At 59.8% G+C, this 18,148-nt stretch overlaps 1 protein-coding gene across 1 annotated transcript; it reads right to left on the reverse strand.

Annotated features, from left to right (window-relative positions):
• Positions 1-1,477: 1,477 nt before the first annotated feature.
• GAL (galanin and GMAP prepropeptide) lies at positions 1,478-7,495 on the reverse strand. The gene is made up of 5 exons (XM_044261241.1): positions 7,415-7,495; positions 6,664-6,718; positions 3,482-3,568; positions 3,060-3,137; positions 1,478-1,590 (listed from the first exon to the last, which is right to left on the reverse strand). Exons 1-5 carry the CDS (start codon positions 7,493-7,495, stop codon positions 1,514-1,516), a joined length of 378 nt encoding a protein of 125 aa, XP_044117176.1. The 3' UTR covers positions 1,478-1,513.
• Between the last annotated feature and the right edge of the window lie 10,653 nt (positions 7,496-18,148).

Raw genomic sequence — 18,148 nt, forward strand, 5'->3', positions numbered from 1 at the left:
TTTTCTGGATACAGAAAGAGCTCAGTTAGATACACTGACTGATAGGATTATGTGATTTTTCCTCTTTAGCCTGTTGACGTGATGATTCCATTAAATGATTTTTGAATATTGAACCAGACTTGCATACCTGGGTTAAATTCCACTTGGTCATGGTGTGTAATTCTTTTTATATGCTGTTGGATTTGATTTGCTAATATTTTATGTCCATGTTTATGAGAGATATTGGTCTGTGATTTTCTTATAATGTCTCTGGTTTTGGTATTAGGATAATGGTAGCCTCCTAGAATGAGTTAGTATGTCCCCACTGCTTCTGTCTTTGGGAAGGGATTATAGAGTTGGAATAATGTTTTCCTTAAATATTTGGTAGAATTCACTTGTGTACATATCAAAGCCCTAAAATATATTTTAATAGCTTAAAAAACTAAACTTTTCATTTTGAGATAATTGTAGATTCACAGGTACTTGTAATCAATGATACAGAGGGAGGCTGCGTACCCTTCATCCGGTTCCCCCTAATGGTAACATCTTGCAAAACTTTAGTACAATATCACGACCAGGATCCTGACATTGATATGGTCAAGAGGCAGAACATTTCTATCAGTTCGAGGAACCCCGAGCCACACCCATCGTCCTCCTTGCCCTGTTCCTTTCTAGCCCTTGGGAGCCACTGTCCTAGTCTCCATTTCTATACTTCCGTCATTTCCGGAATGCTGTATAAATGGATTCCTAGTATGCAACGTTCTAGGATTTTGTACACTCAGAAGAATTCTCTGGCCATTCACCTGGGTTGGTGCACGTCTGAGGAGTCCGGAACTCTTCCTTGCTGGGTGGTGGGTGCGTGGTGTGGATGCGTGGCCGCTTAGCCATTCCCCCACTGAAGGGCATCGGGCTGTTTCCAGTGTTTTGCTTTTATAAAGCTTCTGTGAACATCCGTGCGCAGGATGTTGTGTGAAGGTGAGTTTTCATTTTTCATCTGGGTTAGATGCCCAGGAGTGTAATTGCTGGGCTGAATGGTAGCTACATGTTTCATTTTTAAAGAACCCGCCGATCAAACGCAGCCACGACAGGGGGAATCCGTCACCAGCACAAGCAAAACAGAGATCACACCCAAAGACCCAGAGAGGAAACAGGCCCGTGGCTGCGTCTGACTCACTGAGGACTGAGTTACGCCCGCAGATGGCGTCTGGGGCCTGCTCTGGAGGACGGGATGCGGGTTGAAGACTTCCGTCTGCCGCACACGATTTTAATCAAGCTGCACCTGCTAACTGGCACGGGGGACAGTGGGACAGACAGACGCATGGAAGGAAGGACAACCGAAAGCCATTGCTATTTTTTTATTCTGCTGCTCAAAAGAATGACCAAAGGGGGAGAAAGTCTTAACAACAAAACCCTAACAACACAGCATCAGAGCAGAAGGGACAGGACTGGTCACTCTACGTAAGCTGGCACACGATTTTCCATCAGGTCCAAGTCTGACCGCAGGCGCCGGGGCACAGAGGAGCCGCGAGCGTCGTCAGGGCTGCTCGTCCTCTGCAGGAACCGTGGGTAGCAGGTCGGGCAGGTCGGGCAGGTCCTCCAGGGCTCCGGCCTCTGCAACGGAGAAATGCTCTTAGCAGAGCCCTGACGTCTGCACCAGCGATGGTGACAGCCCCCGGCACTCACGCCGGAGCCCCTGAGCTCGCCCCCCTGAGGGTCTCCCCGAGGATCAGCCCCAAAATCGAGAGCAACCCTTCCTGTGTCTCACTCCTGAGGACTCAAGTCTCCCACTAACGACGCGTTTGAAACTACCAGAAGTGTAATTCCTGCTGGAGTGATAGAGATCGGAATCTCCGAGTGAAAGAAGTTCCATGTTACAAAGTTGAACACCGAGCAAACCAAAGAGCAAGAACCGGGGGAGTCGGTCTCCCCGTTGGGGGAAGCGTCCGCAGCGCATCTCCCCCGCAGAGAGCTGGCCGCAGGCTCGGCTCCGGCCCAGGGAACCTGCATATGGGCTTTGAGATCTCTCAGCCCCGCACAGTCTCTGTCCCCACCGATGGCTCCAGGGAAGAAGCCACAGGCCTCCGGTCTCCTCCCTCCCACACACCCTCAGCTCCTTTCCCCAAGGCGGCAGGTCGAGCCAGCAGAACGCGGGGATCAGAACCGAACCCGGGGGACGCCTGGGTGGCTCAGTTGGTTAAGCAGCTGCCTTCGGCTCGGGTCATGATCCCAGCGTCCTGGGATCGAGTCCCATCGGGCTCCTTGCTCAGCAGGGAGCCTGCTTCTCCCTCTGCCTCTGCCTGCCTCTCTGTCTGCCTGTGCTCGCTCTCTCTCCCTCTCTCTCTGACAAATAAATAAAGAAAATCTTAAAAAAAAAAAAAAAAAAAAAACGAACCCGGGAATTAGTCTCGGCTCTGCCAAAGTCACACAAAAATTGTAAAGTGCAAAACTCGTGGAACAGAGGTGTCTCCTGGAGAATCCCAGCGCCCCTCCCCCGCTGTCCCCTGTGCTCCGTTCCCAGGCACTGCGGCCTCCGTCCCGACCTCTCTCCCTCCGTTGCCCAGATGACAAGCACCGGGCAGAGGTGCTGGGTGGCAACGGGCCGCGGGCGGCCTCGCCGTCTACGCCACGGAAGACACCAGGTCTAGGATAGAGGCTTGTGGGACAGGCGTGCGGCCCGCTCTCCGGGAAGGCTCCAGCAACCCGTGTGTAGTACGGGCTAGCGGACGGGCTTTCGAGTCATGGTGTACGATGGCCTACGGGGAACGTGGTCCGAAAACGCCCAGCACTTGTTACCCTGCCAGGAGGAAGGGCTCCAGCGGAGGGAGTGGGACAGAGGCCCTCTCTCTCCCCAGTTCCCCTGCGGCTCTGAAGACCCTTTCCAGGGCCAGTGCTGGGGCCCGCCACGACCGCCGCCCCTCGGCCACTCCCCCACCCAGCAGTGGTGACTTGAGGAATCGGAGTGGAGGGCTGGTTACTTCCCAGGAGAATCCAGAGAATTCTACGGAATCCTTCTTTGACAGGCTTTTTACGTGGGCAGGGTTCTAAGAAGTGGAATTTAAAATTGGTAACATTTCACGTACCTTTGAGATGCAAGAAAGTCAGAAACTCTATGATCGTGCGCATGGCAGCGTTCTCTGCCGGCGACCCGGCAAAGCCTCCTAGGAAACAGAATGGGCGTCTGTCGCCTGCCGCACCGCGCTCTGGGTCTCTCAGCCTCATCGGCGGCCGGGGCATCTGGAAGCCAGGGGACTGGCCAGGACCCCTCCCCAGGGCCCTGTTTAGCACAGCGGGGGGTGGGGGGTACCTGGGCAGACCAGACTCTTCTGAGGCCCTGAGTCTAGTGACTGTGCCTCTGCGGCCGCCCTGGGCCCCGACACTGGGCCTTCCAGCAGACGGCGGATGTGGCCGGGCCAGGCTCAGGCCGGGAGGTGGGAGATGTGCAGAGGCCTGATACCCCACCACCTGGAGGTGACGGGCAGGGAGGTGACCCAGGCACGCTCACCTGGCCTTGTCTCGTCTTCAGGAGGGAGTTCCCGCTTGCCAGCGAGGCCAGGCTTTTCGTGAAGCGATCTGTGGTTGTCAATGGCATCTGTTTGCAGATGGAATGAGAGGGAAGCACCTGACTGTCCTCCTCCTCCTACTGGGACACCCTCCCCTCTCCCAAAGAGAGACACCCCGGCTGGTGATAATCAGAGCACATGCACAACTGGACTGTAAGAAGAAGAATAATTATTATTATATTATTAATATAATAAGAATAAGAATAAGAGTTTCACCACAGGGAAACCAGAGAAGCAGAAAAATCGTTCTCTGTGGAACCACGAACTTGTGTCAGGGCCAGAGGCGTGGATCCCCACCGCTGCTGGGCCTCTGCCAGAGGAAGGAAGCAGAGGAAGCAGAAGAAGGCCTCTGCTCTCCCTCTGCGAGAGGGAGCACGGCGCGCAGCAGAGCTGCCCGGGCCCCGGGGAGTGTGGGCGGGTGCAGCGCGGGGAGTGGCACGGAGGTCCCAGAGGTGCTGGCGTCTGAGCGGGGCCTCTCACGGGGACCACAGGGGGTGGGGTCCTGTGTCCCCACAAACAAGGCCACTGAAGAATGAAGTTCGGACTAATCAGACTTCCTCTTCCAAGACCCCTCTGGCAGCCGTGTGGGAGGTGGCCTGGAGCCAGCCGGAGACAGACCAAGACAGCGGGACAGGGGGGGACAGGAAGGGAGGCAAGCAGGGGGCTAAGTGCGTGTGCACCTACCTGTGCGTGCGTGTGCTCATGCGTGTGTCAGCTGGCGCGAAAGGAGGGAATCGTGACTGCTAGCTGAGCGGTCCCTCGAGAAACCCAGCCTGAAGGCATGAGGCCCTAACCCAGTGGCCCAGCAGGGAGAGAAGCGGCCAATTTGGGGTGTTTCGGGGATGAAGCAAATGAGGCCACAAGGACAGGGTCAGGGTGACTCGGGGCTTGTGGCCGCTCCCCTGGGGAACTGGCACCTGCAAGGCTAAGCCAAAGAACGCTGACTCCCTCTCCCCAGAGCCGGAGTTCGGGGGGACGCACGGCCCCCGGGGAGAACCGCGGTCCTTGCCATGGCTCGAGCGCAGTCACACTCCCGCAGCCGCCGTCGGACCGTGTCCCGCACCGACGGACCCCGGCACCTCGCAAAGCACGCCCATGCCCTCGTCTACACGTACAGCCTCTGCTGACCCAGCCTGAAGGACGGAAAGCTGAGAGTAAACGAGAGCCTGTTTTCTAACTCGGGATCCCTGTCTTCCCGAGGACTGTGTGTGTCTTCAGTATTCCGAAGTCACCGAAGTGTCTCTGCTAAAGGTTCCTTCTTTCTTTGGGGTCAGAAGCAGAGAGGAGGGGCGCCTGGGTGGCTCAGTGGGTTAATGCCTCTGCCTTCGGCTCGGGTCATGATCCTAGGGTTCTGGGATCGAGCCCCGCGTCGGGCTCTCTGCTCCGCAGGGAACCTGCTTTCTCCCCTCTCTCTCTCTGCCTGCCTCTCTGCCTACTTGTGATTTCTCTCTGTCAAATAAATAAAATCTTAAAAAAAAAAAAAAAAAAAAAAAAGAAGCACAGAGGAGATGCCTTCCGAGGGACGGAGCTCAGGGTTCCAAGGCCTCGGAAACACGTGTGCCTTTGGAGCGCATCTGTCCCTCCTGCGGGCGAGGCCACTCCACTCACGGTGACAGCACTGCGTGGGGCCCGCCTTGCCTTTGACCTGAGACCAGAGCACCCCGACGCCCTGCTGGTGGGAAGGGAACATGCCCTACACGTTTGCCTCCTTTCCTGGTGCAGGAGGCAGTAAATACATAGGGGAGGGTTTGTTTTGTTTCGTTTTAGGGTGGATGACTGTCCCCAAACCAACCATGCCTGCAAATTTGAAAGCTGCGAGTGTGAAAGCGATTGGAAGGGAAAGTAAACGGTCCCCCTTCCCCCCCAGGGGCCTCCTTTAGGACAATTAAAATCTGCAGGGGCCAGGACAGAGCGAGCGCGAGTAGGAAGCCGAGTGCCGGCAAGGAGCGTGGAGGGGGGGCACCCACACACAGCCCACGGGGCCCCAGACCGTCCCCTTCAGGGCCTGGGCCACCTGGAGGCGTCACCGGGCTGCACACCGTGTCCCTATTTCCGGCTGCCTCCCGCCCTTACTAAGAATTGCAGCCGGTCTCCGTGCCGCCGCCAGCCTGGGGATCGCTCGGCCCATGGGGTTCTCCGCGCGTGAAAGCCCTAAAGTCACACTGTGTCCAGACAGTGTCAAATCAGGGACAGGGCGCCGAGTCCCAGTCCACCCACAGGCTGGCAAGGTCTGGGAACTGACGGCAGCGGCGAAACCCCACACTCCGGTTCTGCACGCCGGCACACTCGCATGTGCAAACGTGCACATGCACACGCACACACACCCCCCGCTACACTTCCCAGCTGGTAGATTCATGGCACAAAGGTAAGGCCCAGGGGGTCTGGGACCCCGAGGGACTATGACAAGTCAGCGACAGCGTCCTCCCATTCCACACCGCCCAGATCTGAACTTCTGAAGTGGAGAAAGTGCTAATGAGGCTGACGGCGGCACACAGGTCCCTTCTGGAAACATCCCAGGACTCGGCCATCTGACCCGTGTCCGCATAAGGCCCTGGTGAGGGGTGTGGACTCCTAATGACGCTCCGCGGGGTCAGATGCAAGTCCCTGCCCCCAGCCCCGGACCCAGACTCAGTCATGCCCAGTGGGACTGTCCCATGTTCGTCACCTGACCCCACTGATCCACGTCCCGCAGACCTTTCCCTCTCGCTGCTCTCCCCCTACGCTGGGCATTTGGGTCCTGCTCTCTGCCAAACAGATCCCTGAGCAAGAAGGAGCAAGGCTAGGAGGGACAGATGGCGGGGGGGTGGGGGTTAGAGGACCCAGGAATCTGCCCATGTGCTGCGAGTGAGGGGTAAGGGCTTGGAGGAGGCTGGGGGCAGGGCACGGGAAAGGGCCCCATGGACCAATGTGCAAGGATTTGAATCCACTGGTCCCCAACCTGCATGGAAATCCATCCTGCCTGAGTCTCATGGTGCCCCCCCTCCCATCGCCCTTGTCCTAACTAAACCCGGACGATCAGCGTGTCCGCGTGGGGACTGGCGGCTTGGACGTCGTGAGAGCAGGATTCGCACAAACGCTCAGCGCAACGAGCAGGGGCGGCTCTGAGGGCCCGTGTGTCACTCACGTGGACCGAGAAGGTAGCCGGCACTGTTCAGGGTCCAGCCTCTCTTCTCCTTCACCTTAAAAGGGAGAAAAGGGTCATTTCCCGGGGCTCCAAGAAGCCTCGAAGACCGCCTCTGCACAGCCCACCCCGGTGGTCTGGGAAGCTGCTGCCCAGCTCAGATCCTCACAGAATCTCCATCACAGAGCTTGAATACTCTTGTCACATAATGGGCCAAGTGACGTAAACCGGAGAGCAAGATGGGACTGGAGGCTCACCAGGCTTCCCAGGCATGACACGGGCATTCGCACGCCCGGGCCCACTTGAATTTCAGCTTTGCCCCCAGATAAGCTATATTCCACAGGAAAACAGGACGCTTGCTTTCCCAAAGAATTCACACTAGAGCTCAACCCCCAAACACGTGGGGCGCCCACATGCTTCTGAGCCCTGGTGAGGACGCTGGGGCGTTGAGGGCACCGGCGGGTACCGCGGCTCCCTCCCGGGGTCACTGACCAGCTGCGGATGGAATGAAACGGGATTTGCGGGTAACGCGTCTGGTTTTCCTGGTTTAGATCCGGAGCTGGTCATGTGCGGGCAGAGGGGCCAGGCCAGGAGGATCCGGGAGCGTCTGAGCGCGACCCCCCCACCCGGGGCTGCAGGACCCCGCCCCCCCCCGCGCCCCCTGTCCCCCGCACCCGCGTTCGCGCCCCTCCCCCGCCCGTCCGCGTCTGTGCGACCCCCCCCCCCTTAGCGGGGACACGCGCCGCGCACTCACCGGTGACCCGAGCCCGGGGGAGGCCGAAAGGGCCGCGGCGAGGAGCAGCCCGGCGAGCAGGAGGGCGCGGCCGCCGGACATCTGCGGGGGAAGGCGGGGAGCGGCCGTGGGGCGGCGTCGTCGTCCCCGGGGCGCGCTCGGGCGGGGGCTCGGACGCCGGCGCTGCCCGGGGCTGGAGCGGCGGCAGGGGCCGGGGCGACGCCGACCGAGCGCCGTGCGACGCCCCCGCAACCGAGCAGGGACGGGGGTGAGGGACCCCCGGGAACGTCCAGGGGCGGGCGAGGCGCGGAGCGGCGGGAGGAAGGGGTCCGCCGCCCGCCGGGGGCCCCCCGGGGCGCGCCGTACCTTGAGCGGCGACGGGGGTCGCGGGGCGGCGGGGGTCCCGAGGTGGCGGCGGGTCCGGGCGTCCGGTCGGGTCCGTCGGGTCTGGCCGGGGCCGGGGCGCTCACCGCATGGCGCGGCCGCAGGACCACGGGGAGGAAGCGAGGCGGCGGGGCTCCCTCGACGTGTCCGCGGCCCGGAGCTGCGGCCGCTATTTATGCGGATCGGCGGGGAGCGCGCGCCGCGTCACCGTCCCCGGGCTCAGCGCCCGCCCCCCGCGCCCCCGCCGCGCAGAGCCCCGAGGCCGGCAGGAGGGACCGTAGCGCGGCTCCGGCGGGGGCTGCTGCGCGGTGGTGGTGAGCACCGGGGGAGGGGCGGGGGCGGCGGAGAGACCCCAAACCCCGCGGGGGAGCCCCCCGGCACCCCTGCAGAGAGTTCTTATCACCCCTGCAGATAGCCCCCCACCACCCCACAGAGAGCGCCTGTCACTCCACAGAACCCCCATCACCGCTGCAGAGTGCTCGTCACCCCTGTAGAGAATTCTCATCACCCCTGAAGGTAGGGCCCCGCCCCCCATCACCCATACACTGAATAGGGAGCCCCCATCGGCCCACACAGGGAAATGCCAAAAGCTGTGGGGGGGGGCCCAAGTCATTACTAAGTCAGTGAACCCCACGCCCATCACCCCCAACCCAGGTCCTGGCCGGGGAGAGGCCCCCACCCACACTGCATTCTCTTACTGCAAAAGCTGAGAGCAGGGTCCTCCCCTGCCACACCTCCCTGGAGCATGAGCCCACAGTCCAAAGTGGCCCCCTGGGGTGGTCCTGAAGGGGGGGGTATGGAGCAGGCGCCCCCTGCCCTCACAGGTGCGCCCTGGCTGGAGCGTGGGTTCAGCCTCGGAAGCCATTCATGGCTGGAAGGCAGGAGTCCTCACCTTCCTGCCTCCGGGGCCCAGTGGCCTGCTCTGTTTTGCCAAGAAGCGGCAAACCAGCCAGGGCCGTTGGGCTGTCTCCTGGGGGGGAGACATCTCAGACATCTCAGAAAGAGCCCCTGGCGATGTTCCCCGTGTCTCCCTGGTCCTGGACACAGAGCTGTTTTGAGCGGGGTCGGGTAGTGGTGGAGCCCTTGTTTGGGGGGCGGGGTGTTGGTCTGGGGAACCCAGAGGGAGACAAGCCCCAGCTCCTAGAGGCAGCCGAGGGTCGGGCAGGCAGCAGAGCAGCCGGAGGAGACTGTCCTGTGGCAGGGGGCACAGAAAGCACGCAGGAGCCAGGACCTTCGAGGCGTAGTCCGTGAATCTTTCCTTAGCTTGGGCCAGGCCCGGACTGTCCTTTCCCTGCTCACAGACATCAAGGCGCGCACACACGAGAGAGGAACCTCCAGGCTCCCAAGGAAGGATGACGGCACCTGCTGAAAACCAGCCGGAGCTACTCCCGCCACCTGGCAGGACCTCACTGGCCACTGAAATCCTTGGCAGTGGCCGATCCGGGGGGGGCCCCCTGCCTGTAGGTGCCTGGAGGCCCCAGTTACTTACCAGGGAGCTGCAACCCTCTCCCCACCCACCAAGCTGGACATTAGGTCGGTTGACGTCACTGGGGACCCTGGAGTGAACAACACACAGGACAGATGACCGTGACGATCCCACCCGGCGGGTGTCCTACTTTTAGTCTTAGAACCTTCCTACACACAGCGGGAGGGCCGTTTGCCTCTGCCTGGACGGGGAAGGACGCAGGGGCATTGGAGGACCGGGTTCAGGGCCAGCTGGCTGGCAAGGAAGGACCAGGACCCTAACCTGGGGTGCTCAGTGCCCGCCCTGGTTGACCGGAGGGCGAGGAGGGGCGCTGTCTCGGAGACCTGACTTGGCGAGGGGTCCCCTGACAGACCCCTGGCTGTGATGGGGATCCTAGGGGGGTCTCAAGGGCACACCTGACTTCCTGTCAGTCCTATTTCAGCAGACTGGGGTGAGAAGAAGATTAAGGGGCAGGAGGCCTGACCCGGGGAGGGGCGAGGGGTGCCGGCTGCCGCCCTGGCTGCCTGGGTCAGGGCCCGTCGGACATCCTCGTGCGCCCTGTGCGCTCGGAAGTTGAGGGTTTTGGGGAGTGGGCACGTGCCAGGCCACGGGTGTCCCTGGGTACCTGAGAGGTGCCACCACCTTCGGACGACTGCTGGAGAGACTTCTTTCCTTCTGGAACACTCCGTCTGCTTCGGAGGAGCACGTCCCGGCGCATGGTACACCTTGGCTGATTCCCGCCTTCCCGCATCTTCCTTGGTGACGAGAGCCCGAGGGCCCTTCTGTTCTCGACTTGCTTTGTCCGTCTGAAGAAGCAGAAATTATAAACCAAAGTCCTGGGCCCTAATTAAAAAAACGGACGCCAAGCCCATCCCCCCATGGGCTGGCAGGTGAGGCCTGTTTGGTTCAGCTTCCCACTGCTTTCCTTTGAGTTGGTGTGCTCTTTTTGTCCCTTTTTTACTTAACTTTTTAAAAGATTTTATCTATTTGACAGAGAAAGAGTGAGAGAGAGAGAGAGAGAGCACAAGCAGGGGGAGCAGCAGGCAGAGGGAGAGGAAGGAGCAGTCATCCACTGGGCAGAGAGCCTGACGGGGGACTCGATCCCAGGACCCTGGGGTCCTGACCTGAGCTGAAGGCAGACGATTAACCCACTGAGCCACCCAGGCACCCCACTGCTTTTACTTTAAAAGAAACTTTACAGGGGCGCCTGGGTGGCTCAGTGGGTTGAAACCTCTGCTTTGGGCTCGGGTCGTGATCCCAGAGTCCTGGGATCGAGCCCCGCATCGGGCTCTCTGCTCAGCAGGGAGCCTGCTTTCCCCTCTCTCTCTGCCTGCTAGTGATCTCTGTCTGTCAAATAAATAAATAAAATCTTTAAAAAAAAAAAAAAGAAAGAAACTTTAAGTAGTTTTCCTGACAAGAAAGCCTTTATTAATAAGACATTTTGCCTCTAAATCATTGTTCTCGCGACTCCCCGGCATGCGACTCGTACGTCTGCCCAGACCCTAAAGGAAATGTGGCCACAGGCGAATTGGGGACCAAAACGCCCCGGCCAGGGAGCCAGCACTCAGGTCGCAAAGTGGGGAGAAGGCGGCCCTGCAGGCACATGGGACACCCGTGTCACCCTTGTGAAGCCATGTGCCCGGGGGGGGCGTTAGAATGTACATCCACGTAACAGCCCCCGGACCTTCCTGGAGGCGGAAGCCTGGGGCTGCAGGGGCGCAGGGCAGCCCGGGGATGCAGCGGGGATGCCGGCCCCCCCCAAGGGGGTGCAGACCCTATCATTGATTGAGAACACGAACATTCAAAAAAAAAAATCTGTCCTTTGGCCACTTTTCCTGGATCTCTTGGAAAACTCAGCAGGGAACGTAAGCAGGCTTCACCAACGGCTCATTTGGAGACGTGAGCTCAGAGCAAATGAGCTTCCTCGAAGCTGGTCAGGACTTTCACCAGAGGGCCTGTGGGGGGACACCCCCCCCACCGTTGCTGCTCCTCCCTTACCCCTCCCGGGGGAGGGGATTCTGCCCCCATCCTGGCAGGGGGCCGGTGACCCTGGCCCGGGAGACCTCGGTGCGCCCAGGGAGGCTGCGGGCGGAGCAGGGCTGTGGCGTGAAGATGCTGTGTCTTCCCGAGGCCGGCGGATGCGTTCAGACGGAGACACAGCACCCCTGAGAGGACAGGTGCCAGCTCGCTGGCACAGGCTGTGCTGGAACCCACAGCCAGCGATGTAATGGGCTCCGTGTGCTCAGCAGTGACCCAGTGGGAGTCGTCGTCAACTTGTCATCTTGAGGACGGCCCAGTGTGTGGCAGACAAAATGGATCACCATTAGGGTAATGGAAATCCATCCGAAAGCATAATTTTACCTCCGCCTTGTGAGCGGGCTCATCTTCCCCCAGAAGCCCTGCTCACCACCACCACCAAAAACCGGCCCAAGTCTGACAAGCAAAAAGAGCAAGGGTCCAGAAAAAGCTCGGCCGTGGCCCGCACCAGAGCCCCGCTTGCACCCCCAGGAAGGGAAGCTGCCTACCCAGGGGCCCGGCCTGCCCTCCTGGAGATCACAGTCCAGTGGAGACCCACACGCAAAACAGTCCTATATGCGACCACCTCGTTATCGTGAGAAGGAAGTGGTCTGTGGGCTCGGGGAGCCTGACCTGACGGGCTGGCAGGATTGTCTGGGGAGGGCCCAGCCCATTCCAGGTGGAGGGGGCCCAGGGTCAGCCCACATTCAGGTCCTTTTCCCTTGGTCCTTCTGTTGCCTGGAATGTGGACGCAAGGGCTAAAGTCAAGCAGCCGTTCTGTACCATGAGGTGATGAGCTTGGACAGCAGCGAGGCTGGAAGAGCACAGGTCCTCGGGCCACCATCCTTCATGCCCACTGCACAACAAGGAGAAATGAACTTCTCTCCTATTTAAGCCAACATTATTTGGGGGTTTTCTCTTATAGGCAGCTGGAATGACTCCTCACTAATTCAGTGTCTTACACGAAGCAGTCAACAGATGTTTGATGAATGAATTAATGAATGCAAACCAACGAAGGGCTGTGCCCCCTCCAGTGCTGGTAGGGAGCAAACACTGGCAAGAGGGACTCCTGAAAAGGACAGGCTTGGAAGACAAGATGGCAAAAGGACACAGGGTCACCACCTACAGACACCACCACGACCTTGCCACTTCCCTGAACATCCTGCTGGCTGGCGGTGCCCAGCTGTGATGGAGGGGGTGACGTGGTCTCGGCGTGGGGGATGCCGGTGTCCGACAGAAAGTGGGGTTCTGTGGCCACAGGGAAGAGGGCAGGGGTTAGTGATTAGCAGGCTTTACCTTGAGCGGGTCCAAGACAGGTGTTTCCATGATGGGACATGTTTGCAAAATTCAAAACAAGCTAAGAGCACAATTGGTCCAGAACTTTCCACGTCACCTTCCCGTGCTGTGGTTGCCCTGACACAAAGTGGTGTTGGGGAGGCTGCCGGGACATCTGGGAGCTCTTAGGGCAAGCTGGGTCGGGGATGCAATTCTTTGGGGTTCAGTACGGTGACTCTGTCGGGCTCACGGGGAGGACACTACAGTGTGCACTCGGGCTGCTGCAGGCGGTCCTGGGGGGAACGGCTTCCAGGGACGCCCCTGCCCCCAGGGCCCCTCCACTGGCATCGAGACTGCCAAGCCCGGGCCGCTGGCAGGATGCAGACTACAGCTTTGAGGGATCAGCTGACCCCCCCCGCAGGGGCCTTGGGGACCACCGGGCCTCCACTAAGTCCACAACGACACACCAGCCGTGCCCCACCCCCATCCACGCCCAAACACGCCCATGGGGGTTGGTCTGGAGGGTCCCACATCTCTCAAGTCCTAGGCTCTTTGGCCGGAGCCACCCTTGGCTCCCCACTCGGAGACTTCTCTCCCCTAATCCCCCTCCCCGGCATCTCCCGTCCTCCACCTCCCCTCCTGCGGCCGGTTCCACCACTGCCCTGGACGCGCAGGCCCTTGCTCCCCTGGCCAGTCCCCCCTCTCGGGGTTTGGGGGCACCTGCCCGGCCTCGTCCACCTCGTGGCTCATCCACGGCCAGCCCGTCTAGGGAGATTCTGGTATCCAGGACGTAGCTGCTGGTCAGAGGCTCGGCTCCGAGAATCCATCTGGGCCCTGGGGTGACTCACTCCCTCGGGTGCTCACCCTGGAGGAAGGGGAGAGCTGGTTTTCTGCCCTCCGGGGGCTGGAGCGTGGTGACTCAGCCCCAGGCAGCTGCACCTGTTTCCTGGTCCTTCGGCCCCCGGGCAGCACCCCCAGGGCCATGTGGGAGCCCATCTGGCTCACAGGATGGGGATGCCGAGGGAGACGGCAGGCCGCTGGGGGCCGAAGGGGAGGACGGCCTCGGAAGCGAGGTGGCATCTCCCCCTGGGGGCCTGAGCTACGCGGACAAGCCGCCTCGGGACCCAAAATACTGTAAGAGACTTCGAAGCGGTGAGTATTTTTAAAACCTTAGTTGTAAGCCACCTACAAAAAGAGACGCACATGAGTGTCCAGCCGGCTGAGGGTCGGCCCAAACCCGCAGCGTCACAGCCCCCAGCTGAGGGGGGACAAGCCCAGGTCCCCGGCCGCCCAGCCCCTGCTGCCGCCGCCCGCCACCCTCCTTCCCGGGGTCCCCCGCCAGACTCCCAGCGGCAGGGACTCCCTGGATGACCACGGACTCCGTGGGCTCTACCACCTCCCCCAGCCCGTCTGTGGGAACTTGCCCTGTGCTGCTTCGTGTCCCGGAAAACCCCAAATCAGGGGCGTGAGGCAGCCGCTGCCCTGAGCCGGTCGGGGGGTGACAGAGTCCAGTTGGTGGCCAGCTCATAGGTGGATAGGAGTCCACTCGGTGGCTTGAAAGGCACTGGGCACTGAGAGTCACCACCGATGTCTGTCCCTGGGAGACCGTCGGCAGCAGTCGCCTCCGTCACGCCTTCATCCAGTCACTCAGGGATGGATGGCGCCCTCCCCGAGGGCGGGTCCCTGCCGCGGGCGGGGTCAGCTGTCCCCACCCTGGGCAGGCTCACTGGCCAAAGTGGTTTGAGGCTGGGGTGCTGGGGACACTTCCAGTCACCCGGTGGCAGCCGGGTTCAAATTTTATCTCAACATTCGCGAGCGCTGGTGGCTCTGACTCTGTCACCAGCCGTCCCGGTGCCCCGGGTCCCTCACCTGTAACCATTTTGCTTTCTTTTCTTTAAAAGAGAAAGCAAAATGGAATTTCGCGATGTTAATTTTTTTCAGAGCGCTGGCCGGCCCGGCAAGAGGGAGCCGTTTGCTGCCGCTGCCGGGAGAAGCTGGCGGCCCGAGGGCGAGGTGCTGGGCGGGCTGCTTCCTCCTGAGAGCCGAGAGGGGAGACCGTCCCGTGGGCCTGGTCGGCACGTATCACGCCGCCGTGATGCACGGCCTGGTCGGTCTGTCCGTCTGTCTGCTTTCACCGACAGAATGTTTGTAAGTTTCCTCCACGGGGCAGCAGGTGTCAGCGTCCCGGGCCTTTCACGGCCGAGCGTTATCTCATCCTACGGCGAGCCCAGAGCCCCCGTTTTCACGCACTCGTCCGTGGATGGACGCTGGGTCGTTCCCACCTTTTTGGCAATTGCCAGCAACGCTGCCGTGAACACTGGTGGGTCATACGGTAATTCATTATTGAAGTTTTTTGAGGAACTTTATTTGAATGTTTGATATTTTGTTCGTCGTGGGTGTTTTGACGCTTACTTTGTGTTTAAGTTTTGCGTGGAAATATGTCTCCCAGGGCGCCTGGGGGACTCAGTGTTAAGCCTCTGCCTTCGGCTCAGGTCATGATCTCGGGGTCCTGGGATCGAGCCCCGCATCGGGCTCTCTGCTCAGCAGGGAGCCTGCTTCCCCCTCTCTCTCTGCCTGCCTCTCTGCCTACTTGTGATCTCTGTCAAGTAAATAAATAAAATCTTTAAAAAGAAATATATATCTTGACCGTTGTGTTAGTGGTGTCCCTGCCATTTTGTACCCACGGCCCACCCTGTCCCCGTGCTGGTCCTGTAGGGTGGGGGTAGACGGGGAAAGAGGGTGGACAGAGGCCATTTATGGGAGGCAAACCCACCTCCGTGATTTTGCAAGTCCTGCTTCCTTGGTCTAGGACGTGCGTCCTGCTGAGAGCGAACAACCGTCTCACTTTGCATGACCCTGAAGGGCTTCTGGGGAGTCCTGGGCAAAGGGGGACCACTGGCCACCCGATCCCCACCATTTCTCGGCTTCCTCTCCCTCCTTGAAAATCGGGATTAGCTGGCGGGGATTCTGCGCGTCTTCCGCCACGCCTCCCCTCCCCCTTACTGGTTCCCACCACACCGAGCCCCCTGGCCTCTGTACTTGGGCCCCTCATTGACTCAGGTGTGACCAACAGATACAAACCCAGGACCCACAGTTGAATTTGAATTTTAGATGAGCAACGAATATATTTTGTGTGTTAGCCCGTCCTATGCGCTATGTGGGACATGTTAGGCTAAAAAGTTACTTGCTGTTGTCTGAAATTCAAATTTTACCAGGCTTCCCTAGCGGCTGGGGTTAGTCCTTCAGATCGGAGACCCTCGGTCACCGGGACGAGCTGTTCAAGACTGACAGCTCCCTCATTTCCACGGACAAGTAGCTTGGGGTCACGTTTGGCTCTGAGGAAAACAAAAAGGCCTCTGTGAATTCTGTATTTTTTAAAAAAGACATAGATCGGATAGGATAGCAGGCATGAACGGTAATTAAGAGGAAATCAGGCTGACAGGTCCTTCGTGGGAAGAGCTTTCCTCCCCTGCAATGCCCTGAAAATGGAACAGATCATGAGTACGGGGAAAAAAATTGAATTCTGAAACCCTGTTATTATATTTCAAGAGTCAGGCTGACTTACCAAAGGAAGGACATTGCCAATTACCATCACCAGGGCCATCGTTTTCCGGGGAGCACAGCTGTCCTGCCAGGTGCCCAGAGAGCAGCCCCCCTGCCTGATAGCTGACTCCCCAGCCTGCTGGCGGCATTGCCAGGAAGACCACGGACTGCTGGCTCGGGGGTGAGGGCGGGGAGGGGGTGGCTGTGATCTTCCCGGGAAACGACCCTTGGGAGCCGTTGTAGAACCTGCCCCAGGCTTTTGCTGCCCACTGCACTGGTCCCAGCCAAGGCCCACCAAGCTCCACGGAGTCCAGCCAAGCCCTTCATCCCAGCCTCCCAGTGGCCCGCGTTTCAGGTATTCATGACCGTGTACCAAACTGCCTCCAAAGCTTGGGTCTAAAACATTCATCTGGTCGCTGCCTTGCGGTAGGGGCAGGATCTGGCGGGAACAGCTCATTTCTGGTGCGAACAGCACCACCTAGTGGCTTCCCCGGGGCTGCGCACCCACGGTTGGAGCCCGGGGCCCCGCCACGTGGCTACTTGGGCTCCCTGACACTGTGGCAGCTGAGCTCCCGCAGGCAGGAGAGGCCTGGACCTTCTGCCGCGTCCCAGGGGTCAGAGAAGTCACAGCATCGGCCCAGATGCAAGAGTGGGGCGGGACACAGACCGCCGCTCCGTGGGCCAAGGGTCCGGGTGTCTACGGCTAGTCCCATTGCACTGCCCACTGCCACGTGTGTCCTTCCCTGTCCCGGCCGCTCTGTGGCCGCCCCTGGGAGCTTCGATCCGACCACACCTCTCTCCTTCTGGGGCACCTGATGGCCCTTTCCTGACTGAGGAGTCAGGTTCCAACATTCTGTCCTGCAACTGGGGCTCTCCCACGTCTGACCTGTACTGTCTTGGCATCCCTCACCAAACATCCGGTCCACACGCCTGAGTCCGATGTTTTCCAGGATTACGTTGTCCTTACGTTGTTCTGGAAACCTGACATTTTAGACACTCAGGATGCGTTCTTGCTGGGCTCAGCTCCTTAAGGCTAGCAGTGCTGGGTCGTAAGAACCACGTTCTGTTTTCAGGTTTGGGTCAAAAATAACCTCCCAGCCTCTGCGCAAACCCCCCCCCCCGCCCGGCCAGCTCTCCTTCGGTGTACGTCCGGGAAATGACATGCCGGGGTTTGTGGGTTCCCCCAGTCTAGTTTTGTTTGTCTGTTTTAAGTTCTCGGCCTACGCACAGTCTGAACACACACACGGGAAGAGGACTGTGTATTTGTGAGCAAAAACGAAAGGAAACGCTGTCTACGTTGGTTTGTGCGCTGCCGTTGGTCCCCCGTCCGGAGGACCTGGGGCGTTTCTCGGTGAGCAGAGGGCGGCTCGTCCATCCCTCGCTCTGGCCGTGTCGGGAGGACCCGGCCCGCCCCCAGCGGACGGCATCCGTCTCGGGTCTGGCCCGAGTGAGGCTGCCCGGCATCCTGGCCCGTGGTCGCCACACACCCCTGCGGAATTCGTAGAAGATTCTCAGGAATGGAGTGGCAGGGTCCACGGGTGAGGGCCCTTGGCATTTTGATAGATTTTGCTAAAATACCCACCTCCGGGCCGCACCATCTGCTCCCGCCCAGTTTCCCCGGGGGAGTGCGGGCAAGCCGGTGCCCGGCGAGAGGCCGAACTCAGGACAGGCTTGAGGTGTGCTTGCTTTCTTGCTTGCTTGCTTTCCTTCCTTCCTTCTTAAAGATTTTATTTTATTTAAGATTTATTTACTTATTGGAGAGGGAGAGAGCAGGAGGAGGGGCAGACGGAGAGGAAGAGAATCTCACGCAGCCTCCCGCTCAGTGCAGAGCCCACACGGGGCTCGATCCCACGACCCTGAGATCATGACCTGAGCCGAAACCAAGAGTTGCGCGCTTAACTGACTGTGCCACCCAAGCGCCCCTTTAAACATTTTGAAATAATCTCTGCCCTCAATGTGGGGCTCGATCCCGGGACCCCAGATCAAGAGTCTCCTGCTCCAGCCGAGCTAGCCGGGCGCCCCATGCGTTCCTTCACTGTGAGCGAGGAAGGGCGTCTTCTGCACGCGTACGG

The sequence above is a fragment of the Neovison vison genome, chromosome 7, assembly GCF_020171115.1.
Source record: "Neovison vison isolate M4711 chromosome 7, ASM_NN_V1, whole genome shotgun sequence".
Classification (NCBI taxonomy): domain Eukaryota; kingdom Metazoa; phylum Chordata; class Mammalia; order Carnivora; family Mustelidae; genus Neogale; species Neogale vison.

Excerpts from the sequence above, each read along its gene's own strand:
- GAL (XM_044261241.1), bottom strand. The coding sequence starts at position 7,495 with ATGTCCGGCGGCCGCGCCCTCCTGCTCGCCGGGCTGCTCCTCGCCGCG. Across the intron at positions 3,569-6,663 it reads CGGCTACCTTCTCGGTCCAC|ATGCCATTGACAACCACAGA; the intron begins GTGAGTGACACA and ends ATCTGCAAACAG. Across the intron at positions 3,138-3,481 it reads TGAAGACGAGACAAGGCCAG|GAGGCTTTGCCGGGTCGCCG; the intron begins GTGAGCGTGCCT and ends TCTGTTTCCTAG.